Here is a 25,985-nt window from a genome sequence, read left to right on the forward strand (position 1 = left end):
TACATAAAACAAAAGAAAATTTTATAAACTTGCTTACATATAGCACTTTATATTTGCATCACATATTAAACAAAAATATTTACAATAATGTACATACTTATAAACTACTTATTTCTTAAACTACTTTTATAATGTTTACATATCTGGTTGATACAAGTTCACAATAGGATTGACATGGTTTGTTGGAGGTAGGAAAAAGGTGACCACTACCGATCCATCAATAACGGTAGAAATTTCTTGAGTAGAAGAAAACATAAAAGTTGATAGTGTGAATTCTTGAAAAGTGAATGAGTTGGCAATGACATCTACAGACCAAGTGGTTCCTGGAAATACCGCGGAGATGATGGAAGTGAAAGGTCCTGAAAGTGCTGGTAGGTTTATCTATTTTTATTTATTTTGATAAATTAATTACATATATTACACAAGAAACATAAGGAGTGATAACAATTTTTAAATAAATATTTATAATCACATAACATCCGTAGCAATAGTTAATACTAGAAGAAAAAAAAAATATATATATATATATATATATATATATAAATAAATTTGAATTACACTTGCAATGACTAGTCAGGATAAATGAGCATTATCATAATATCAACCAACAAAAGGAATTTTCACCTTAACTCCTTACTCATTTAAATCCCCAAGGTTAAACCTCAAACTACAAATTAATTCAAACTTTCATTCTTATGGCCATAGAATAATATTTATCTTTATAAATACATGAAGAAATAACAATAAGACGAGTCAAAGATATTTTAACTAAACTATATTATAGTTAATCATAAAATAAATACGCTAAATAAATTTGAATATTTATCATTAAAATATTGTTTACGTAAATATAATATAATAAGAGTGCCAATCATGTAAATGACAATAATAATCATTATAAATTAATTAGACAACATAAACTATGAACACCTTATTAATTATTATGAGTAAAAATTATTATAGAATAAGCAAATAAATGAGGTTAGGGACATCTCACTAAATAAATACACACAAAATATAAACATAATTAAATAAACATATTAGCAAAAAAAATTTTAAAAGAGATAAAGTTCTCCTCCCCCTTACCTTAAGAGAAGTAAAATTGCTACGTTATCACTTTCACTATTTCTCTTTTTACATTTTGCTTTGCTCTTTCGTCCAATTTTTTTTTGTTTCTGTTTGTATTGCATGTGATTGTGTTATTTATGGAGGGTGTCATGTGCTATTTATAGAGGGTGTCATGTAATTTATACCACATAATATCCCTGTTTACGTAATATCATGCGTAATCTGTTGTTTAGTAATTATTTAACCACGTAATATCCACCACAGTGTTATTTACAGAGGGTGTCATGTGCTATTATTTCACCACGTAATATCCACTTAGAGGGTGTCATGTGCTATTTATAAAAGGTGTCATGTAATCTATACCACGTAATATTCATGCCTACATAATATCATCCACCACAATGTTATTTATAGAGGGTGTCATGTGCTATTTATAGAAGGTGTCATGTAATCTATACCACGTAATATTCATGCTTACATAATATCATCCACCACCAGGGGCGGAACTTTGAAGGGACAGGGGGGAGCCGTGGCTCCCCCAAAACTTTTATATATTTATTTATTTTTATATATATTCATATATATTTTAATATTATATTTATATATTATTATATTATTAATTATAATAAAAATAAAAAACTTTCTAACTTCTCAAATACGCTTCACGTCACCAACTGCTCCATTTCATTCGAACAGGTTCTACTGCGTAGCTGCTTCTCGTTCACTCGCTCCTGGGTACCCGATCAACATCTTTGATGATTCACTCGCTGCCACTAAATCCTTACACATACTCCTCCTCAACGTCGCTTGTGCCACGAATTTTCATTAACTCTTTTTTCGCTTCCTCGCTTTTACCATGCTCAATCAAAAAACTTGGTGTATCGAGAAGAAAGATTGCACCTAAAATTATCATTATTGCAGGAACTGCTGCAATTCTGCAAACCCTAAACTATAGCGTCACCCTTCTTCAGAACAAGCTCAACCAGTGAGCCAGGCGCAGCGCTAGCTTCCTCCATGCCAAATACAACTCAACCAGCTCGCCCTTCCGATACGCTTCCGAAGAAAACTGTGTGGAGCTTCCTCTGATTCTCTCCTTTGCAGTTTTGGTAAATATGAATGATGAACAAATGCTTGATTCATAGTTTTAAAAATTGTATTGATTATCAAATCGATTAGAATATTAATTTCATTCCTTGTTAAGTAAACTAGTAATTTTGCCTACTTATATGAATTACTTGTTGAAAATGTTGAAAACTTTGGTTGAAGTAAACTAGTGTTAAGTCTCAATTTTACCTCTTTTTGGATGAGACTTATTGAACAAATTTCACTCATCCTTTGAACCATTGCAATATAATTGTTCTCTTTTTGGTTCATTTTGTGTGCAGATATAACTAACCCAAATTCAGCTAACAATACCTTAATACACCTCATTTTTTGTGCAGGTATTGAGCTAGTGACTTGAGGATTGAAGACTCTTAGGATTGGAAACCTAAGAAGCTAAGGAGCAGAGAAGAGGTTCTGCGCTGGGCTCAATATAACCCGCGCTGGGCGTGACAAAAACAGAGTATTTCATCTCTGCCAGTTATATTGCACCGGGCGCAAAAGGAATTAAGCCGGGCGCAAAAAGAATTAAGCCGGGCGCAAAAGGAATTGCGCCGGGCTTGTGTTGAGACAGAGAGTGTTTGACTTCTCTGGAAGAACTTGCGCCGGGCGCGAAGAATTGTGCGCCGGGCGCGGAACCCTAATCTGATCTCCCAGGCTCGTATTTGAAGCCATTTTCGGGGATCTTTCTCTCCATTCTCACATTGGGCGCCTCCAGGAGCTGCGGAAGGGATTCCCAGGGCTTGGGATCGTCCGTGTGCGGATCTTTCCTTCGGTTCTTCACTTCCTCTTCCATCTCTATTTTGTATTTGCCCTCTTTGTTGAGTGGTTTCACCCATTTTGTGGGGTTAGATGTAACCAACGTACTCTATTGTAATCTTTACGGTTTTAATGATATATATACATGTTGTTTTATTCTTTGTTGTGTTTGTTTCTATTCGTAATGCTTGCTTTGGATTGATCACCCTTTGCATGATTTAAGGTTCCATGGGTATTAGAAAATAACCTTTGAAACTAGTTCTGAAACATATGCCTAGTGGTGATTGTATCTAGGGATAGAGCTTGACCCATTAGTAGTCTTAAACCCTAGCCCGTAATGCGGGTGTAGATATTGGGTACTCAAGGGATTGATATTCAATATCCGCACCTAGGCTCTTTCTCTAAGGGATTAGGTTTGAGTAAACTCTTGGGTTGACTAAGCAATGAATTCAACAAGAGATTAAGGATACATTAGTGTTACGTTTGGTGAAATCTGACCCCCACAACCTCACAATACCACAATACCATTCCTTACCTTTTCCACTCACAAAACAATATTTATTTACAGCTCTCATTCCAATAGTCACAACTTTGAATTCACTGCACAAACTATGAAATTGGAGTTATTCTTTAGTCACGAATAGTCAATAAATGCTTATATTACCTTCTAATCCCTGTGGATACGATATTTTTACTACTTGAACGGCCGGTATACTTGCCGTGTTTGAGACCGTTGATTGAATCAAGCTGATTTACAATTATAACAAAAGTACTTCAACGGAAATCTCAACAACTAGTAGTTTGTTCATGTGCTTATTAAGAATTTTAGAAAATTGAATTTGCTCAAAGTTTTGCATAGCTAGCTTGAGGAATATATAGTGTTGTATTTAATTATAGTAGTATATTGGTATGAGTTTTTGTATGTTTTGCATTGTGATAACTGTGAAGATATTTTTTTCCTTTTTTATATAGGTGAAAGGTGATAAATATATATTAGAAAAATTATGATAAAGAGTAAAAGAATTGATTCTTTTTTCAAGAGGAAGACTTGTGATAAAGATGAAAAAAATGCAACTTCTACGTCAAGTGAACTTGAGAAGTTTCCCAAGAATCCAAGAATTGAAGAAAATGATAAACAACTCTCAAAGGTTCCTAGAGTTACATATAATGAATTTGAAAATTCTTTGGAACGTGATCCGGGGAAACGCCCTCAAATTTGGCAATACCCATCAAATCAAACGGATGAGGTACGAAGGGCTTATCTAAAATGGGGTCCATATCAAATGCATTTAGAAAATTATCCTTTGTCTGGTAAAGAAGATCATCCAAGGAGATTTCAATACACTTGGTTTAGCATATTTCCTTCATGGTTAGAGTATTCGCCTTCAAAAGATGCTGCATATTGCTTGCCTTGCTATCTTTTTAGTAAACCAAGCGGACGCCTTGGTTCAAATGTTTTCATTGCTATAGGTGATTGAATTTGAATTCTAATTGGTAATGAGTTGATTATCATCAACAAGATTTAACTTTGTTTATTATTTTTTCTACAGGTTTTAAAAGTTGGAGGAAAGTTAATAATGGAAAGAAGTGTGCATTTCTTAAACACATTGGGAAGGATCCTTGCTCACCACACAATAATGCAGTGAGAGCTTGTCAAGACTTGTTGAATCAAAATTGTCATATTAGGAATGTTTTTCATGTGCAAAGCTTAGATCAGATTATGAAGAATCGTTTGCGTCTCAAAACTTCAATTGATACGGTTCGTTATTTATCACTTCAAGCTTGTGCTTTTAGAGGTCATGATGAAACTAGTGAATCAAGGAACCAAGGTAATTTTCTTGAGATGATAAAACTAATTGCATCATACAATGATGAGGTTGCAAAAGTTGTGTTGGAAAATGCTCCATATAATTCCAAATATACTTCCCATAAAATTCAAAAAGAGATATTGAATATTCTTTCTAGTAAAGTGAAAAATCATATTCGTGAGGAAGTTGGAGATTCTAAGTTTTGTATAATTGTTGATGAAGCTCGCGATGAATCAAAAAAGGAACAAATGGCTCTTATTTTGAGATTTGTTGATAAAAATGGTTTTATACAAGAGCGGTTTTTTGATATTGTGCATGTTAAAGACACTACGGCATTAACTCTGAAGAATGAATTATGTGTTGTACTTTCTCGACATAATCTTAATGTTTCTAATATTCGTGGTCAAGGGTATGATGGTGCTAGTAATGTGAGAGGAGAATGGAATGGATTACAGGCATTATTCTTAAATGATTGTCCTTATGCATATCATGTTCATTGTTTTGCTCATCGGTTACAACTTGCCTTGGTTGCTGCATCAAGAGAAGTTATTCCAATTCATCAATTCTTTTCAAAATTGACTTTTATTGTGAATATTGTTTGCTCTTCTAGTAAGTGGCATGATGAGTTACAAGCTGCCAAGTTAGATGAAATTGCATATTTGCTAGAGATTGGTGAGCTTGAAAATGGTAAAGGGGCAAATCAAATTTGTACTTTGAAACGAGCTGGGGATACTCGTTGGAGCTCCCATTTCTCTTCTATTTGTAGCTTGATAAATATGTATGATGCAACTTGTTCTGTTTTAGAAAAAATTATGGTTGATGGATCTACTTATTCTTAACGTGGGGATGCTGATAATGCTTACAAAAGCTTGACCTCATTTGAGTTTATATTGATCTTGCATTTGATGAGAGAAATTATGGGGATAACAGAAGTTCTTTGTCAAGCTTTACAACAACAATCTCAGGATGTAGTTAATGCTATGCATTTAGTTCGTTCTACAAAAACACTTATCCAAAACTTGAGAGAAGAAGGTTGGGATAAGTTATTAAAAAATGTGACATCTTTTTGTGAAAAACATGATATTGAGGTTCCTCAATTTAGTGCTTCTTATGTAGCAAGGCAAGGGCGCTCTCGTCACCAAAAAGATCATATTACAGTGGAGCATTATTTGAGAGTTAAAATATTCTTTGTTACAATTGATAAGCAATTACAGGAGTTGAATTGTAGATTTAATGACCAGGCAATGAAGTTATTAACTCTAAGCATGACATTGGTTCCTAAGGACGCTTATAAAGCTTTCAATATTGAAGACATTTGCACTCTTGTAGACAAATATTATCCCATGGATTTCAGTGAGCAGGAGAAAATTAATTTGCGTTTCCAACTTCAACATTTCATTGTTGATGCTCGTTAAGATTCAAATTTGAAGAATTTATCAACAATGCAAGAGTTGTGTACATGTTTGGCAACAACAAAAAAGTCAGAAGTTTACTACTTGATTGATAGATTACTTCGTCTTATCATGACTCTTCCAGTTTCTACAGCTACAACTGAAAGATCTTTTTCTACAATGAAAATAATCAAGACTAGGTTGAGAAATAAGATGGAAGCTGACTTTTTAGCAGATAGTATGATCGTTTATATTGAAAGGGATATTGCAACAAGTTTTAGTTCTGACTCAATTATTGAACATTTTAAGTCATTGAAAGAGCGAAGAGCAGCACTTTAACTAAAGGTAACTTCTACTTATGTTTATATTATTTTAAACTTTATGTTAGGCTTGCATTTAAAATTTTATATGTATATAATAATGTCAATATTTAATTTATGCAGCTGCTCCTGAATTTTGGCCCACCTAAAAGTAATTATTGACTTTTAGATGATTCTTTTTGCTTGACTTGCATTGCACAATTTTGGGTATGCCGTGTGCAACTGATACTATACAATACAAGTAGCTTGAGCTATGTTAAATATATTATTTTGGATCTCATAGGAGACTAGTGCACAACTTATCTTGAAATTTACTTCAACTACTTTGGTTTCCTTTATTCCAGGTAACCTTTGGCATTTAATGATAGTCTTTTATGATTTAGATTTCATTATTCTACATGTTTATTTTGAGTAGAAAAAATGAGAAATTTTATTATTTTTTTAATTAGTAAAAAATTTAATTTATACAAAAAAATTAATTTGGCACCTCCAAATTTTTTATCCAAGTTCCGCCACTGTCCACCACAATGTTATTTATAGAGGGTGTCATGTGCTATTATTTCACCACGTAATATCCACTTAGAGGGTGTCATGTGCTATTTATAGAGGGTGTCATGTAATCTATATTACGTAATATCCATGTCTACGTAATATCATGCGTAATCTATTTGCACGCACTTATCTCTATGCGTTATAGAACAAGCCACTGAACCATTCTATTTTATATTTATATATTATTATATTATAATAAGTTGTAATTATAAAATATTATAATATTATCATACATATATATATATATATATACATATATTTAGTTTTGAAGATATAAAATTTTATAAAATAAAACACTAGTATTTATCTATTTTTTTTAATATAATAACTAAAATCTAAGAATCTTAAAAAATTAAGATAATAATAATAAAATTGTGAATAAATATTATATGATTCTATTTTATTAATCAGATCATAATAATTATAAAATTAAATATTATATAATTCTATTTTATTTTATTAAAAATTTTATAATAAAAATTTAATATATTGTAATTATATAAAATATTGTACTTATTCTCTATTATATATATATATATATATATATATATATATATATATATTTAGACTACTATTTTAAGAAGAGTATAATAATAATAAAATTGAGAATATTGTATATGAAATTTAAGACATTACATATGGTTCGACCTTACCTCCATACAGATTTATATTGACCACTTTATACATGTATACAATATTGACACCATAAAAAATATTGACACATATTTTTTTTTGGACATATTATTATCACCTAAGGTGTCAATTTTTTTATAGTGTCAATATACCACATCAACTATGGTCCTAGAGGAGATTCAACACTCCACTTCAAGAGTCAACTTTTCAATAAAGGGTTTTCAATAATTAGGCTCATAGAATACCACAACACCATATCTTTACAATGGGTTATTCAACTTATAAAACAACTTCTCCTTTAGTCCTAAGTCAATCAATACAACTCAACACCATGCCTTAAGCATCATCAACACAACCATTCTAACATTACACAGCATACAACATCTCTACATTTTTCAACTTTCATTCAACTTATAACTTTAAACAACTTAAATAACCAAATATGTCATTCTAGCACCATATACAAGGCATTAGAATCATATAGTAACATACAACATGTGAGGGATTCAACTATCATATACATACTCAACACTTAGTCAATTAAACAACACATTTTCAATTGACAACCCATGTAGTGTCATTCTCCCTAGTGTTTGGCGTCATTGCGGTAGGGATCCCTTATGACAATCATGCTTGTGTATAGCAATACCTATGTCTAGCCCCATTTTAGTCAGAGAGCTTCTACTTGATTCACGCCTGACATCACAACATTGGTGCCCAACGTTATCTAGGTAAAAAGCTTTTATCTTGATCATGTCTGACACCACTCAACTAGGGTTTGACATCACCAAGTCAAAGATCTCTAAGAGCATCCACACTTGATGTCATTCAACTCACACTCGACGTAACCAAGTCAGAGAGATATTCTCTAACTCACACCCGATGCTATCAATCTTGGGCTCGGTGTTAGTGTGGCAAATATCCTCTAGCCCGCATCACGCCTGGTGCCTTGAAGTTGCACTCAATGCAATGGTGACTTTTGCACTTGGCAAAATCACGAATTTGGCTTTTCACACTTAAAACTTAGAAAAATCCGACATACGATTCACCAAATAACATCCATACATCCCCACAATTCCATTTTTATCAAATAAAACAACATGCAACCAATATAGAAGACAAATTTACCAAGTCATCTTCAAAATACCAAAAACAATCTAAGAACAAGGACCTAATTCTCAAATCAGCAACAACTCAATTAGTTCATGAATGAATCAAGTGAAAATCAGCACATATAACACAAAATCAACAAGTTACAAGTTTCCTTTACCTTTGAGAATCAATCAGAAAGAGAAGGAAGAGAAGAAGGAGTCTCCCAATGAACTTCGAATGACAACTAAGACTCTTTAATTCTAAACTCTATAGTTCTTAATCACACCAACAACCACAAAATTTACTCTTAGGGAAGGAATAGAAGGAAGTTGTGAAGTCAAAACAGAAAATGACTCTCAATGGCTCTAAAATCTTTCTCTCTAACTTTTTTATAAGCTTTACGAAGAAACGAACTTATGAATTTCACTTCTAAAGAAAAATCTTATACATCTTCCCTTAACGAGTCAAACTTAATGTTTAAAATAACTCTTAAACAACTAAAATCATAAGAATTCTTAAATTTCTAGAATTTTCCAGCAATTAAACAATTAATCACAACAACAATCAAATTTTTTTAAAAAATCAACAATAAATCATAAAATCACAGTGTTACAATACGCACTAAGGAGTGTTTGTATGAGATAACAAGACTTATCTAATTTTTTTAAAAAACATTTCATCCAATTTTCATTATAAGTAATAAGAAAACATTATATTTATTGATTTAAACTTAAATAAATTTTAATTATTTTTATTTCATTTAATAATATTATCTCAAAAATATCATTTATTTAATTATTTTTTATTTTCAATGACTCAATGACTCATCCTTATTTTTAACCAACTTTTTTTTGTATCTTTAAATGTTCTAGCCTTATTTTTATCCCAATATTTTAGAATTTTAAAATCTAAAAGTAATCTTTTTTCTCTCAAATATACCTTATTTTAATCTATGGACAGTACTGCAAACATTAATAATTAATGTATTAAATTATTAAATAAAGACATTTTAACCTAAATATAAGTAATATTATGATTCTATTGAATATTTTTTAATGTATATTATATAAAGCAAAAATATTTGAAGTCACGCATATTAAGAAAAAGTAGTTAAATTTATTTCATTTAATAAATTTCATAAAAATTAAATTTTATTTCCTAAACTACTCCTTAATAATAATTATTAGAAATAGTAATCACATTTAATTTACGAGGCATTTTTAAAATAATAATATTAAATAAGATAAAATTAGTTAGAAATTATTTTTATTTAAATAAAAAATTAGATTTTTTTTACTTATATACAAGCACACATTTATCTTAAACATAATATCAAGTTTCAAAAAAAAAAAGTAATTTTAAAAAAAATTGAAATAAGATTGACATAAAGATAAACCACGATCTAAGTCTAAAGTCAATCACTAATCTTTACAAATATTTTTAGTAGAATTATAAATATGGTCTCAAATATAAATAAATATTAAATAATTTTATTATATTTAATAATATTATCTTTAAAATATCTTTTCATTTAATTAAGATTATGTTTTTAATAATTGTTTTTATTTTTGATATAATAATTTCCGATGAAAATAATTTAGGAAAATGATTTATTTTTTTAAATGGTATTAGTAAAATAAAATGACATCAATTATCTTTATTAATTAATGTAAATAATTTTTTTGTTACTTATATTTCATATCATAAAAGTATGTATGTTGAAATCAAATATAAATAAATTTGAATTATTTTACATTATTTAATAACATTATCTAAAAATACTTATATTTAATTAAATAGGAGATTGTATTTTAATGATATTTCTTTTTAATATAAAGTTTCAATAAAAATCCTTTAAAAATGAGATCAATAAAATTAAATGATGTTAATTAAATTTTTTATTTTAACATTTTTTTACTTCTATATTCGAAACTGAAGAAAAATTTAACTATTTATTTTAATAGACATGAATTATTATTATTTTATATATAATTATTGAATCGAGAGAATAAATCCGTGGTTGCCAAGAATATCTATTGTTGCACGACACATAATTGTTAAAGGGTTATAGCAACCAATGGTATCTAAGGCTGGGAAATTTCACCATTCAACTCAAAATTATCACATCTTTGCAAACCAAATCCCACGTGAATCGACAACAACTTCCAACACCAACCTCCTTGACATTAAACAACCAATGGAATTGTTTTGACTTGTAATTTGTCCACTTTATTTAATTTTTATTTAATTTAAATTTTTCAAAAAAAAAAATTAAAAAAAATATCAAATTAAATAAAAATTAGTAATTTGTTCTTTCTATTAGTTTGTTAGATTTATTCAAACTGGTACAAATTTTTTTGAGTCACTTTTTTTGAACTTTAAGTTGTCAATATATTCATCTAATCCATTTAAATCAACCATTTTTGATACCTTTAAAATTTACCATTTTATACAAATAATTTAATTTTTATAATTTATTTCAGTTCAGTTTTGAAACAATACAGTTTAGTTCATTTTTTTTAAAAAAAGATTTAATTTTAGTTTTTTACAAACAAATTAGTTTTTTTATTGTGCGATTAAGTTTATTTTAGTTTACATTAATTTACAAAAAATAATTAAACTATTAAAAAATAATTCCTAAAAATATTTTTCTAAAGATATTTATTTATATTTTTTATACCATGATATTAATCAGAGTATTTATCAATTTCGTCAAAAATTAGTCTTTCTTAAAATTTTAACTACATTAAGACTATCCTTTTTGATTTCGTTTTAAACTATAATCTATAATCACTGCTGACCCAAGCATAAGACTGGCCAAGTCCTAACTTCAGGCTTCTAAAATATTTTTTTTACTTATAAAACTTAATGAATCAGTTGTATCAATACTAACTTTGATTTATTAGTCATTGTCTAAATTTAGCATTGTAAGGACTGAGGTTTAATCCTAGTATTGTAATTCTTTTTGTTAAAAGTTTATTGTTTTATGGGTGACTGTTGATTTTCTTACCACTCCCTCATCTTTAAAAAAATTAATTTTAAAACTCACTTTAGACCTCATCTTTTTAGACCTTTTTATATATAATATTAATAAAGAAATAGCTTATTTTGATGTTCACATTATTTTTTTTTTTGGATAATTTTATCTTTTAATTAATTTGTTGAAATATATTTTTTATCTTTTAACCGATCATAATTTTTTAATTCTTTTATAATGAGACAGAAAGTGCTTTACCTGTATTATTAAGAAAATGATTAAGGAAAAAAAAGATTAACTGGGAAAGATTCTGTATATGATGCAGTTAAGCAGAGCGAGAGGGTCACATGGCACAGCTTCCTCTTTGTCTCTCTCATTCTCAGTTTCTCTTTCTGAACAGCATTAACCCTTCATCCACCTTCTGTCCTTTCGTCTCTTCTCTGTCCCCCAAAGTACCTACCTAATCCAAATCTTCCCCAAAATTCACGCCGCTTTTCACATTCACTGACCGATTCTTCAGTTAACTCTCTCTTCAATTCAATTGAATGGGCCTCAACCTCTCTGTTCTTCTTCTTCCTCCTCCATCCCAATGGCAAACTCCTTCTCCTCCTTGATCCTCCACCGCCCCCCCATCAACGCCCTCGATCTCCTCCTCATCTTCCTCCACACTCTCTTATAGCTCTCAACACCCTTTTCCCTTTTTCATTCTTTTCTGCCCGCAAAATTTGTTTTTTCTTTACGATTCGGATACCCTTTTGGATTCTCATATGGCTTCGGTGTTCGTGTACCACGTGGTCGGCGATCTCACGGTGGGGAAGCCGGAGCTGGTGGAGTTCCTCGAGAGTGAGACGGTGGAGTCGGCGATTAGGGCCATAGGGGAGTCCCCTGAGGGCAGCATACCCATTTGGAGGAAGAGATCTCACGTGGCGATTGAGAATAGTGAGATGAGGCAGCAGAGGTTTGTTGGTGTGCTTAGTTCCTTTGACATAGTTGCGTTTTTGGCTAAGAGTCAGTGTTTGGAGGATCAGGATATGGCCTTGAAGACTCCTGTTTCTGAGGTTGTTGTCCCTAATAATTCCATGCTCAGGGTTGTTGACCCTGCTACGAGGTTAGCCAGCACATGTTTTGATTACTTTTGGATATGATTTGATAATCGAATTTGGTTGGAATACGTTTGTGTATATATGATGAGTTTGATGATTTTTTACAATAGAGTGAATAGTGAGTGTATGCATTGATAGTGCTAACTATAAAAGAGTTTTTATACGGTCAACTAATCAACAATCCTCATGAATGAGAATTTTGTTGATTTTTACGATAATTACTTTGTCAGAAATGGTCATGGATGAAAATTTGTTTATTTATAGAATAACTATTTTAACAGTCGTAAGTAGTATGTTTTATGATTGATAGACCTGTTTACACTCATAGTGCATAGAAATTGAACTCTTTATAATATATTTTAAAACGCGTATTAAGAATGATTTCTAATTAGTTCACAATTGGCTGTATATGAAAATTAAACTCTTGATTATATTAGCTAAAACTATGTTTTTCCACTTGCTTTTGGTGTGTGCTATTTGTGAGTTTGTGGATTGCTTTGTTTAGTGGCAGGGGCAGTCAATGCAATGCTGATATGAATATGATAATAAGAATGTCATGTTACATGGGTGGTTTTTGTTCTTTTGAGTAGAAAGATTGTGATTTCTGTTGCTAGTAAAGATGAGATGTCTGGGAAATGAATGGTATTTTCATTTAGGCATCTGGGGATTAGAGAATTGCATTGTGGACGTCCTTGTTCTTGGATTGAATATGATTCCGTCCAGTTACAAGAATTTGTACTTCCCTAGTAAATTACATGATAACTTTAGTTTTCTTATGTCAAGCATTCGGATGTTAGATGCCCTTGTATCATATGCTTGGGTATCTTATACTCTTGGGTCCAAGACATATATATCCTTAATTCGAACCCGTCTTCCAGAGTTCCATATAGATTCTCTTGTTAATCGTATGTCTATGGCTTTCATCTATTCATTACAGAAGGAGCATACAAAGTTTACCAGATATTTGAATCCATGAAAATAATGCTTTTTTCTGCTAGTTGCCAAATGCATCCTTGGGATAAGGGTGTCTGCTGTGTGTCAATAACCCCCTTTCACCCTGTTTAATAGTGATTGTCCATTTTTCTTTGATTATGTGATAATTGTGATGGCCTAATATGTGATCATCCATTATTCTTTTTTAAGAACAAAGGTGAAGCATTTTTATGTAAAAAATGTGTGATGTATCATTGAATTTATTACATACTGGGCAAAGCTAAAAATGAGATAATTGAAACTTTTAAAGTGCGTATGTACTATCTACTATCTAGTGCCTGTCTTTTGCTAATATGTGATCAATGATATTCCTTATTATGATAACACAAAGTAACAAAAGGCTATAGTTTGTCAACCTTGAAGACCTGATAATCAAGTAGTTCTTGTTTGATTAGTTTGAGTTAAAACTAGTTCAAAACACATAGTAAAAATTTGTTTTAAGCTAGCCAGGTTATATATGAATCAAAAGTTTCGTTATTTCCTTCTTCCTTTCTCTGTTTCCACATTTTCAGAAATTCAAAATAGTAATAGAACTTTAATAACATTATTTGATATTAAAGTACTTCAAAACCAAACTTAGGCAAACAATATCTATGATAAAGCTAGTTTTAATTTGAACAGTCCTGAAGACTTGATCCAGTTTTCTAATGTGCCAAAACAGACCCTTAATATCTTATTTTATTTCCTCTCATCAAGGTTGATCGATGCACTGGACATGATGAAACAAGGTTTGAAACGTCTGCTTGTTCCAAAGAGTCTAGCATGGAAGGGCATGAGTAAGCGATTCTCAGTAATCTACTATGGCAAGTGGCTCAAGAATAGTGAATCTCCTAGCAACAGCAGCAACAATCTACCTCCTAACATAAATCGGAGCCCCTCAACTTCTGGCACTTCTAGCCGTGATAAGTATTGTTGTCTCTCTAGAGAAGATGTACTGCGGTTCATCATTGGTTGTCTTGGGGCTCTAGCTCCCCTTCCTCTCACTTCCATTGCTGCTCTTGGAGCAATTAATCCAAACTACAGCTATATTGAATCTTCTACTCCCGCCATGGAGGCAACTCAAAAGCTTCCTCAAGATCCAAGTGCAGTTGCTGTAATAGAAAATGCACCAGATGGTCAGTGTAAGATCATTGGAGAAATTTCTGCATGTAAGTTATGGAAATGTGATTACTTAAATGCAGCATGGGCTTTAGCAAACCTCTCGGCCGGACAGTTTGTTATGGGAGTTGAAGATAATGTCAGCCCAAGGTCACTGCCTGATTTCTGTGTAGATTCATCAGCAGCTGGAGACAATGCTTTAGCTAATGGTGGTGGTTCAAGGAAACCAAAGAAATTCAGTAGCAGGAGTATTGGGTTCTTCAACAATTCTGCAAGCCATAGCTTTGGTTCCAGGAGCATGTATAGGGGTAGAAGTGCACCTCTGACATGTAAAATTTCTAGTTCATTGGCTGCGGTCATGGCTCAGATGCTATCCCACAGGGCAACTCATGTGTGGGTGACTGAGGATGAGAGCGACGACGTTTTGGTCGGAATTGTTGGATATGCTGATATTTTAGCTGCTGTGACCAAACCACCTGCAACCATCATTCCTGTTAACAGATCTACAGAGGGGTTTGGAAATGAAATTCAGTGTTGATATTTTGCTTCAACTTTTTCAATGAGTACTCTTAGCAGTTTGTCTCTGGTGCTCTATCATACATTTAAGATGAAAATGGGTTTGGATTGTTTGTTTGTACAAGTTTATGTTAATTGGTAATTAAAAAAAAAACGAATACTGTTTTCATGGAAAAAAATAGTTTCTATCTTTAATGTGGGTGTAGTTTGTAATGTGCTAAAGAAATTTGCTCATCTAATGGATATGTTGTTCTAAACTCAGTTTGGTGATGTTTGATTTTCTTCAAAAGCATGTTTGTACAACTTACATTGGCTTGAAACAGTTTCATTGCATGTTGGGTTCCATATCCATGATTCACATTTAAAGAGAAACCATATCAAATTGATGTAAAAGCAACTAATTGTTGTTGTTTATGGTGATCCACATTCAACCAAAATTGACCAAAATTGATGTGAATTCAATCTTGCGCACAATGGAAAACAATATTGAGATTGCTTTGGGAAGATCGGTTTGCAAAATAAAATACGTGCAAACTTAAGTTTGGAAAGTTTAATCCAATTTTGCTTACTTCATTTTGTCAGCTTATGAAAACACATTATTGGGATGGGGAACATGACCTACCTACCTCAATAGCCAATAGGTCTAATGTTCAGCTGAACTCTGACATATCTCTTCAAGAAGGTCAGACAGTTGCAGTTTTCTCCATCCATAAAGGTATATAGGAGTTGGTTTCTTTCTTGTGTAGAGTTTTTGTTTTGTCACCTTAATTACCTCTATACAACTCAATTCAAATTAGTTTAAAGTATCTTCTCGACAGTTTTACAATAAATACATTTATAGGATGATCACAAAATTAAGCCAATCGAATGTAAATTACAAATTGATGTGACTAATTAAATAGTTTCACTCTTTAAAATCGAATTAATTTTTTTTGTAGTGAAGTTAATTAAATTTGCGAACACCACTAGGAGGTAAACCCATGAAATTAACCACTGCAATTCTGAAGAGGCATTGCTGGCCTTGGCGATGTTTTCCTCCAAATATGTCATTGAAAAACTTGGAGAATGAACTGTTGGGTTAATAAAAAAAAATGAATTTGGCTCAAAAATAGATAATGGTTTAGGGTTTAGGATAATTGAGTAACATTGTTGAATTGAGCCATTTCATTAAAGAATAACAAAAATATTATATGAGCCATTCATAATAAATAAATGATTAATCATGAATTGAGTAATATATCTTGTTAATAAAAAAATGAAAATTAATATGCTAATATATTCAATTTTTATTATATAATATTAACTACTGATTTTTTATTTATTTATCAATAATTAAGATTGCTATTTAGGTTAAAGGAGTTGGATATAAATTGATTGGAAGTACACTGTGCTGCTAATAATATGGCTAAGTTCCAACAAGAAAAATATAATATAGCTAAGCTAAGTAGGCGGTGCGTAGTTTTTGCTTAGTCCATAACGAAAATAACAAATACATCAATTATTTGTCTAGAATTATGACAATGACAACATATATATATATATATATATATATATATATATATATATATATACTAGCAAAAAATTATTAATTATCTAACAATTTGTACAGCTAAGAGAGAAAGAAAAAAAAAAGAGAAAAAAAATAAATTATAATAAATAATGTAATAAAATAAATAAGTATTATATAGACTATTTTGTGTATTATATTTGATATAAAAATATGTCGTCTTCAGGATGCTGCATATGCATAGTTAATTATGTCTGGTCAGAAATATAAAGTATTGATGAGAGCACAAATTTGTTGTGGCCCGTTGGCTGTTACCTTAATGATTTTGGGTTTCACATGTAGACAATGATTTGTTGTATTTAATTGCCTGCAATTGATTTAAAATAATAGTGAACCACGTAGCTGACGTGATTGAATTGTATGTAAACTTTTAAAAACTGGACCTAATCTTTGAACGATCAAACATGTGGTCACGAGTGCAAGTGGCTTTCTATATCGTCAATTATTTCATCCATTGGTCAATGGAACAAAGTGTATCAAGCAATTACAACTAAATTCCTAGCCAAAGCCACACCAATCATCTTTTAATATTTTTTTTCAGTTTAAATTTATACAGAAATTAATGAATTTTATATGTTATTTAATAATTTTTAATTTTTTTAATTTATAATTTTTAGTCAAGAATATAAGATTTGTTAAAGAAAGTAAGATAGATAAGATATTGGTAGTATTTGTTTTGCTACAAATGGTCCCACATGACATTTATATATATAGCAATCATTGATGCAAAAATAAATAGCGTTTGATAGTCAATATTGAATATTGATAGTCGCGGGAGAAGATACACATTTTACATGTGAGGGGGACGACAATGGTTTGTTTATCATGTCAATCTTGATTTGTACGTAGCGATAAAAATAAAGATTAAATGTTTTTTTTCTTCTATATAATAATTGTGCGAATTAAGTTACCAACTGCAATTTAGTCTTGTTTAATTGCTTCTAACAATAATATTTAATTACTAAATTATTTTATTTATTTAATATTTAATTGAAAGTTATAATATATTTATAAATATTTACCTACTCAAAAAATAAGTTTATTTAAATTTTTTTCACTCAATAATTCATATTTTATATTAAATTTTAACGATTCATTTGTTAAATTAAAAATTCTTAATGTATAGGTCAAGTTTTAAAATTTTTAAAATTATTTGATATTCCATTTTATTAATTAAATTGATGGATAATCACAAAAATATTTTATACGTTGATTTAAATTAATGAAACAAAATATTAAATAGTTTTTAAATTTTTTAATCTATATATTGAGAACTTTTAATTCAAACGGTTAGATCATTAAAATTTGATGTAAAACATGAGTTATTGAATAAAGTAAATTTAAGTAAACTCACTCTTAAGGGGTATTTGGTACCCATAATATTTTTACATTCCTGAAAATCTTAAAGCGAAAATATTGGTTTCTTATGTTTGATTGTTAATATTTTTAAAAAAAGATATATAGTTTTTCAAGACCCATTTTTATCCCACTTTCCTACAAAAACAAAAAAAATCCTATAGGAGATGGGAATCCAACTTTCGCGCCAGAAAGTTTTATGTATATAAAAAGATCTTTATATTCATTTTTAAAACAAAAATATCTCTCTCCTTCTACTTTTATTTCTCTTTCTTCCTTTTTCTCTCTCTCTCTCTCACTCTCCCTTCACTGCCCCTCTCTTTTCCTCTCTTCCTCTCCCTCTCCCTCTCCCTCTCCCTCTGTCTCTGTCTCTATCACTTTCACTTTCCCTCTCTTCCTCTCCCCATCCCTTCTCTCTCTCCCTCCCCCCTCTTCTCCCTCTCCCTCCCATATTTTTATTTCTATCTTGTATCTCATTATTTTTTAATCTTATCAATTTTAATAATAATATTAAAATCTATTTTATCTTTACATTTTAATGGTCTTTGTTAGCACTTTTAATTTTAATTTTTTTATTTGAGTGAAATAAAATAATATACTTTTATTCTTCTTAATTATAATGTAACATTTTTCTTTCTTTTTTTGTTGAATTTTGTATTTAAATAATTTTAATAAGTTTACAACTTTTTAAAACAGTTTAATATCATTTTGTAATAAGATTTAAGTGTATATATATATAGTGAATTTATTTTAATAAAGGATACTTTTGTAAAAAATATTTGTAAACCAAAAAATATAATATTATAGCCAAACATAAAAATCTTTAATTTTCAAGAATCATGTATGAATATTTTCAATGACTTTTATTAGTAACTAAACATATTTTAGTTATTTTCAAGAGTCATCATTTCTAATTCCTAAGAATCATGATTCTTAGGTATGTAAAAATTTCTTCCCTACCAAACATTCCTTTAAGGATCCACTTACTCTAAAGGAATGTTTGGTAGGGGAGAAATTTTTACATACCCAAGAATTATTAACATACCTAAGAATTATTAACATACTTTTATCTTAATTTTACTTGGAGTACATTAACAACATACACCAAAACTTTTGGATCGAAAAATCAATCAATCCTTTTTCTTTAATAAACTTACTTGAAGGATATTATAGTAATTTATTATTAATAAAAAATTCATTTATCTCAACTCGCCCTCTCATTCTCCCTCTTCCTCCATTCACTTCTATCTCTTCTCTCATTTTTCATAGTGGTTGTTCTTCTTCCATTAGATAATTAATCTACCACCATCGTCCACCTGTAACTCTAACCATCATGTAAATACCAAATTTATAAATTTTCCCAACTAGAACCATTTCCTCTACAATCATTGCACTCATGTCACCATTCCTCGCTTTAAACTAAATTTGATAAAAAAAATTGTGGTAATCCAAATTCTAAATTACAATCCAACAATAATTATAATGATTATCATCATAATTACTGAAAATAATATAGGCGTATGAAAGAATGATTTAATGAATAAGAAAACTTTACTTTTTATTGCTTATCAATCATCAACACCAAACTCATATTGACTTGAATGGTGTATGTTAGTCACTCTTAAAATCACATATTAGAAATATGTTGAATATTTGAAAATTAAGAAAAATGAATATTTATTACCTAAGGAAAGAAAATCTAGAAATTTGGATGAGATAAACCAGATAATGTATGAGTATAAGTGATGGAGAGAAGAGAGAATCAATTAATAGGAGAGAAAAATAAGTAAGTGATGGAGAGGAGAGAAAATGAATGGACAGAAAAGAGAAATCAGTGTTATTTTTTTTTAAAAAAATAAATAATAAATTATTATAGTATCACTCAATTAAGTTTATTAAAATAAAAGTATTGATTGCTTTAAAATTTTGAAATACCACGTGAATGATGTTTATAGAAAAAAATTGGTTATTTATTTTAAAAAATAAATATTTTTAAGAAATTCATGCAAACATATTCTTAATCCTATGTTACATGTTCATTGGATTGCAGTCAGTAAAAAGATAGATTTGAGTACACTGACAAGAAAATTTATAGACATATCGTGTTGTGTCCACATGCACATGCCTCAGCTCGACTAAAATTCTATTCTCTCTTTTAACAAAAAAAATCTATTGCAACGCATGTGAAGTTAACATCGATCTTATATTAGACGTGATCTAACCTTCTTCACTCTTTGTATTTTCTATCATTCATTTTTATTCTGCTACGCGTCCAACATATTCATAAATTTATGCCTAAAAATGTTACATCATATCATGCTCTCTCTTCTTTCTCCCCACATGTTTGTTTTCATGTCTCGGAACAAAAAAAATAAAAATAGTATTCGGATAAAAAAAAACCCAAATTGTTGTTGAGTTTAACTTTTCATTTTCAATTGTCTTTTACTTTCGGAGAAACACATAATTATATATGTAAATATGACTTTTTTTTATATAAATAATTAAAATAAATGAATATTATTATATACAATCATCAAAAAAAAAAAAAAAAAAATAAAAAATATATATATATATATATATATAATATAGTTACGATTTTATTCCCTCAAAATGAGTATGTTTTATTTTAGATAGGTTAAAACCTTTATTTGGTCCCTGATAATATTTTTTGTTTCAATTTAGTCCCACTTTAATTTTTAGTTTTAATTTGGTCCCCAATAATTTAAATTATTGCAATTTGGCACTTCCGTCCAAATGATTTAAACGGAGTTAACTGTTGGCCACGTGGATGTCAGGTGGATGCCACGTAGATGCCACGTAGATGAATGCCAAATTTCTTGAATACACTTGGACCAAAACGGCCCGTTCTGAAACCAGAATAGCCCATTCTGAAACCAGAACGGCCCATTCTGGTTGCACTTTTGGTGTGTAAATTTTGTACCTGGAACGGGCCGTTCCAGATGCAAAATTTACACATCAATAGTGTAACCAGAACGGGCCGTTCTGGTTTCAGAACGGGCTGTTCTGGTTCCAGAATGGTCGATGACTATAGTTCACGGTTGTGAATCGTGCAAGGAAAAAGATCCAAGTTACAAATTATTTCAAACACTAGATTTGGTAATATTGTCAGTGGGGATTGATAACTTCAATTGCTAAATATTTGGGCTATATAGTGTATTATTAAGAACGATCCAGTGTATCACTAAGGATAATGGTAGCATGTTTTATTTCATTGTTAGTCAAACTGAAGTGAACCACTTACTACCAAATTGACACTATACAGTCAAGGATAAAACGAAATGATGTTCCCCCTTGAAGTCATTGACGATGTACCCCAACAATAACAACCTGTTCTTAAGGAAGTACAACCTGGATTTTTGTGGTTTAGGATTTCTCTTCAGCGTTACCCGGATGATTTTCTTTCTCAGTAATTTCTTTGAACTTTTTTAGTATATGTTATGTTCTGAATTTTTGTTTTCAGTTTCTGAACCATGTTTCTGTCTTTGAATTTATGATATGTTATGAATTTTTATTTTCAATTTTTGAACCACATTGCGGCATTTTGGTCAACGCTAAAGTTGGCGTTCTGGAACGGGCCGTTCTGAATCCAGAACGACCCGTTCTAACACCAGAACGACTCGTTCTAGTTTCAGAACGGCCCATTCTGATGCACTCATGGTGTGTTAAATTTGTATTTGGAATGACCCATTCTAATTACAAAATTAACACATAACATGTGCAAGCAGAACGGGCCGTTCTGGTTTCAGAACGGGCCGTTCTGGTTCCAGGTGTATTCATGAAATTTGGCGTCCACGTATGCATCTCCATGACATCCATCTGGTATCCACGTGACCAACAGTTATCTCCGTTTAAATCATTTGGACGGAAGTTCTAAATTGCAATAATTTAAATTATTGGGGACTAAATTGAAACCAAAAATTAAAGTGAGATTAAATTGAAACAAAAAAATATTATAAGGGACCAAATAAGGGTTTTAACCTTTTAGATATTATAATTTTTGTTTTGATATTTTATCCCTCTAAAATTTGAAGTTATTGTTTAATTATTACTACTGTGTGATCATTTTTAATTACTTATATATTTATTAGAAAGTTATGTGACCATCTCAAGTGATACTTATAATTGTTTGTGATATTTTATCTGCATGTGACATTTTTAAACTTTTGTATAAATTTTCTTAAAATAATTGTTTAAATTTATATACATACATACATACATATACACACACACACACTCACGAAATGGAGACGAGAAATAATACGGTAGAGCAAAAAATTATGATTGAAGATGACTGTGACAAACATCAAAGACAATAAGAAGATAAATTTGGAAAATTTTAATTAAGGGGAATTATTGGAAAAACAATTCAAATTTTAAAGTTCAAATCTATAAGATACTATTTAAATTTTAAAAGATATTGATTCTTTTAAGATATTGTTTTGACTTGAAATATATTATATATTTATTTTAGATATTTGTTTTCTCTTTTAAAATTATAATGTTAAGTTAATAAATAACGGCCCTTGAGAAACATGAAAAGAATTAATTAACTTATAAAGGAGGTCATCACCTTAGACAAGAGAGAGTCATATAAAATAAAGTTTATAAGTTTTGCTAAATAATTTGTGAGAAACAAGTTTCCAAATTTCATCTACAAAATTTCTAAGAAAAATTTTTAAATTTCAACAACAAAATATGTGAGGAAATATTTTTAAGTTTTATTCATAAAATTTGTGAATTTTTTTTTAAATTTTATCTGCAAAATTTAGAAGAAAGATTTTTAAAAATATATATATAATATGTTTTTAGATAATAAATTTACTTATTCATAAATACGAGGGACAACTCCCGTTAAATAAATTTCTTTGATATTTTTGAATCTCATTGTTAAAAGAAATATTTTGTTCCCCACACTATGTACAGTGCATTGAACAAACATATGCTAACAAGTACCGATGGTAATTAAATCAAAGCAAGCAGATATTATTTAATTCACGTAGGAGAAAATATCAAATCATACATGCAGGCTGCAGCAGTAAAGGAAAATAATGAGGCAGTAGCTCTGCATGCAATGCATGCACAAGTGAATTAATCAAACAGTATCAGCCACTCTGTTTGGAATAAAAGATATCGAGATAGCTGTTTATACTTTACTCTCCACCATCTTTGGCCACACACTTAAGTATCAACCCAAATAAATAATGATCTTTTTCAGAATTTTCTGTACACGAATAATTGAATTTATTCTTAATATGTCTCGCGTTAATTGTTTGTCAATTGTCATCTCAAGAATAATGATTCTATTTTAATTTTTATAATTTTATTTGAATTAAAAGTATACAAATGTAATGAAAATATTGATTTATTAATCATTATTTTTAATTATTACTAAAGTATAAAATATTACTAATAGTATGTTAAAGTTGTCTGACATATAATTATACTTATTCTTTAAATCATATTGCATGAATTGTTTAACTCAAAATTTATTATTACAGATTATTTAATGTACAGATATTTCGAGTATACTTGGATTAACTTGTTTCATTTAAGAAAACCTCAGTCAAAATATTTTAAATATAGTATAATTTAAAGTATTAGACATATTATTATTATTTTTTTTTTATAAATTTTATAGAGAAATTCATATTTAAAATATATCTAGTAATTATATGACCTGACTTTATTTTAATTATATAATTTAAATAAAAACTCATTATATTTATTTTAATTTCATGATCGACAGGAAAATATTTGTAGTTAAAAGTATATCATCTATAAAATGACATAAATTAAATAAAATTATAATTTTATTCAAATATATTTTATTTGTTCAATGGAGGCCCATTTTAAAGGAGTTCAGCCACGGTGATCACAAGCCCACCCGATGAGGAATCTGAATGCGGTGTTAATTTTTTTAAAAAATAAATTCGAGTGAATAGTTTTTTTTTTCAAGAAGAATAAAAGTTGATTCATCAACGATTTACAAATATTTATTATGTATAATGTTAGTTAAAGAAATATGAGCATTAATTAAAGAGATAAATGATTTAAGAGAAATAATAAATAAAAAAAGAGAGGCACTAATAAATTATTAATTACTGAAAGAGGTATATTCGCAAGAACATTCTTCTTCTAGCCTTTTCTAGTTGCCTTTTTCCACTTTTGTGCGATTAGATGTTATAACTAATTATATTATCTATCTATATTGACTAGCATGTACATGTATAAAAAAAATAAAATAGTTAAGTTATAACATAACATCAAAATTTCAACAAGACAGGGGTGGACATATCCAGTCCTAGGTGAATACTCCATACGATTGTGAGATATCATGTAGATTATGTTTATGAATTAACAAAAAAATTAAAATAAAATTAAATATTAATTATTTAACAGTTGAATTAAAATTTCATAATATATATATATATATATATATATATATATATATATATATATCAAGTTTATAAATTTTTAAAAAATTTAAAAATTATTTAATAATAATTTTTAAAATTTTTAAATGTTGTAAAATTGATAAATACATTAAAAATTTTAAATTTAATAATTAGATTGTTAAAAATTAATATAGAATACAAGCTATTCAATAAAATAAGTATAACATATGCACACATATGCACACATTATTTATCAATTTTACATTATTTATCAACTTTCTTGTATTTTATTACAAGTTTATTTTATTTTATTTTTTATTTATAATTTTTTTGAATTTCTTTTTATATTATTGAATAAGATGATTTAAATCAATCAAATGTGATTGAGGTGATTGGGATTTAGATGGTTATTTTTTATATATACAAAATTTGAGGTTTTTGATATATACACTTAATTAATTTCTATATTTATTTATTTCTCTTATATTTTATTATTATTTTTTAAATATTTTATAATTTATTTTTAGCTGAGAGTTTTCATTTTGTATAAAAAATTTCAAACTTTTTTTTTTACTCATTTCCTTTCACTCAATGCACCCATTCCATCCAAGTCTCATCCCTTTCATTTAACTAATCCCATGCCCAAATTCCTTTATTCTCAACGATGATCTTCATCTTTATAGATATCTCCTCACAACTAGGAATGACAAATATACCTGTACCCGCGGGTAATACTCGAATCCGTCCGACTTTGACGGGGAATACTCGGTTTGACTGGGTATGGGTACGGGTACGGGTAAAACCTGATATATTAAATTGGGTACGGGTACGGGTACGAGTATGTACTTACCCGCCCTGTACCCGTCCCCGTTCTCATTTTTAATTTAATATTCACTTTCAATTTAATTGTATTAAAAAATTTTAATATTTTTTTATGTGTGATTATTTATTATAATGAGATAAAGAAATAACATAATTATATAATTATAATATAATAAAAAAATAATTTAAAAATATCATTTTTTTACAAAAAAATAAAAAATAAAAAAAATTGACGGGTACGGGTATACCCGATACTCGACAGGAACGGGGATGTAGATGAAAATCTATACACGACAGGTATGGGGACGGGGATGAGGATGAGTTTAACTTGCGGGGACGGGGACGGGTATCATAAAACCCGTACCCGCCCCGCCCCGTTGCCATCCCTACTCACAACACTGATATTCTCTCTT

At 29.6% G+C, this 25,985-nt stretch overlaps 3 protein-coding genes across 3 annotated transcripts; all 3 read left to right on the forward strand.

Annotated features, from left to right (window-relative positions):
- Positions 1 to 3,932: 3,932 nt before the first annotated feature.
- Positions 3,933 to 5,575, forward strand: LOC145957507 (uncharacterized). Its single transcript, XM_083073774.1, has 2 exons — positions 3,933 to 4,398; positions 4,479 to 5,575. Exons 1-2 carry the CDS (start codon positions 3,933 to 3,935, stop codon positions 5,573 to 5,575), a joined length of 1,563 nt encoding a protein of 520 aa, XP_082929900.1.
- Positions 5,576 to 5,653: 78 nt separating this feature from the next.
- Positions 5,654 to 6,151, forward strand: LOC145957508 (uncharacterized). Its single transcript, XM_083073775.1, has one exon. It carries the CDS (start codon positions 5,654 to 5,656, stop codon positions 6,149 to 6,151), a length of 498 nt encoding a protein of 165 aa, XP_082929901.1.
- A 5,867-nt stretch (positions 6,152 to 12,018) lies between these two features.
- On the forward strand, positions 12,019 to 15,672 carry CBSX6 (Cystathionine beta-synthase (CBS) family protein). The gene is made up of 2 exons (XM_020379199.3): positions 12,019 to 12,809; positions 14,494 to 15,672. The coding sequence occupies exons 1-2, from the start codon at positions 12,469 to 12,471 to the stop codon at positions 15,431 to 15,433; spliced, it is 1,281 nt and encodes a 426-aa protein (XP_020234788.1). The 5' UTR covers positions 12,019 to 12,468; the 3' UTR covers positions 15,434 to 15,672.
- The last annotated feature ends 10,313 nt before the right edge of the window (positions 15,673 to 25,985 follow it).

This window comes from Cajanus cajan, chromosome 4, assembly GCF_000230855.2.
Source record: "Cajanus cajan strain Asha chromosome 4, NIPB_CcT2T_4, whole genome shotgun sequence".
Taxonomy (NCBI): Eukaryota; Viridiplantae; Streptophyta; class Magnoliopsida; order Fabales; family Fabaceae; genus Cajanus; species Cajanus cajan.

Excerpts from the sequence above, each read along its gene's own strand:
- CBSX6 (XM_020379199.3), top strand. The coding sequence starts at position 12,469 with ATGGCTTCGGTGTTCGTGTACCACGTGGTCGGCGATCTCACGGTGGGG. Across the intron at positions 12,810-14,493 it reads GTTGTTGACCCTGCTACGAG|GTTGATCGATGCACTGGACA; the intron begins GTTAGCCAGCAC and ends CCTCTCATCAAG.
- LOC145957507 (XM_083073774.1), top strand. The coding sequence starts at position 3,933 with ATGATAAAGAGTAAAAGAATTGATTCTTTTTTCAAGAGGAAGACTTGT. Across the intron at positions 4,399-4,478 it reads AAATGTTTTCATTGCTATAG|GTTTTAAAAGTTGGAGGAAA; the intron begins GTGATTGAATTT and ends TTTTTTCTACAG.
- LOC145957508 (XM_083073775.1), top strand. The coding sequence starts at position 5,654 with ATGGGGATAACAGAAGTTCTTTGTCAAGCTTTACAACAACAATCTCAG.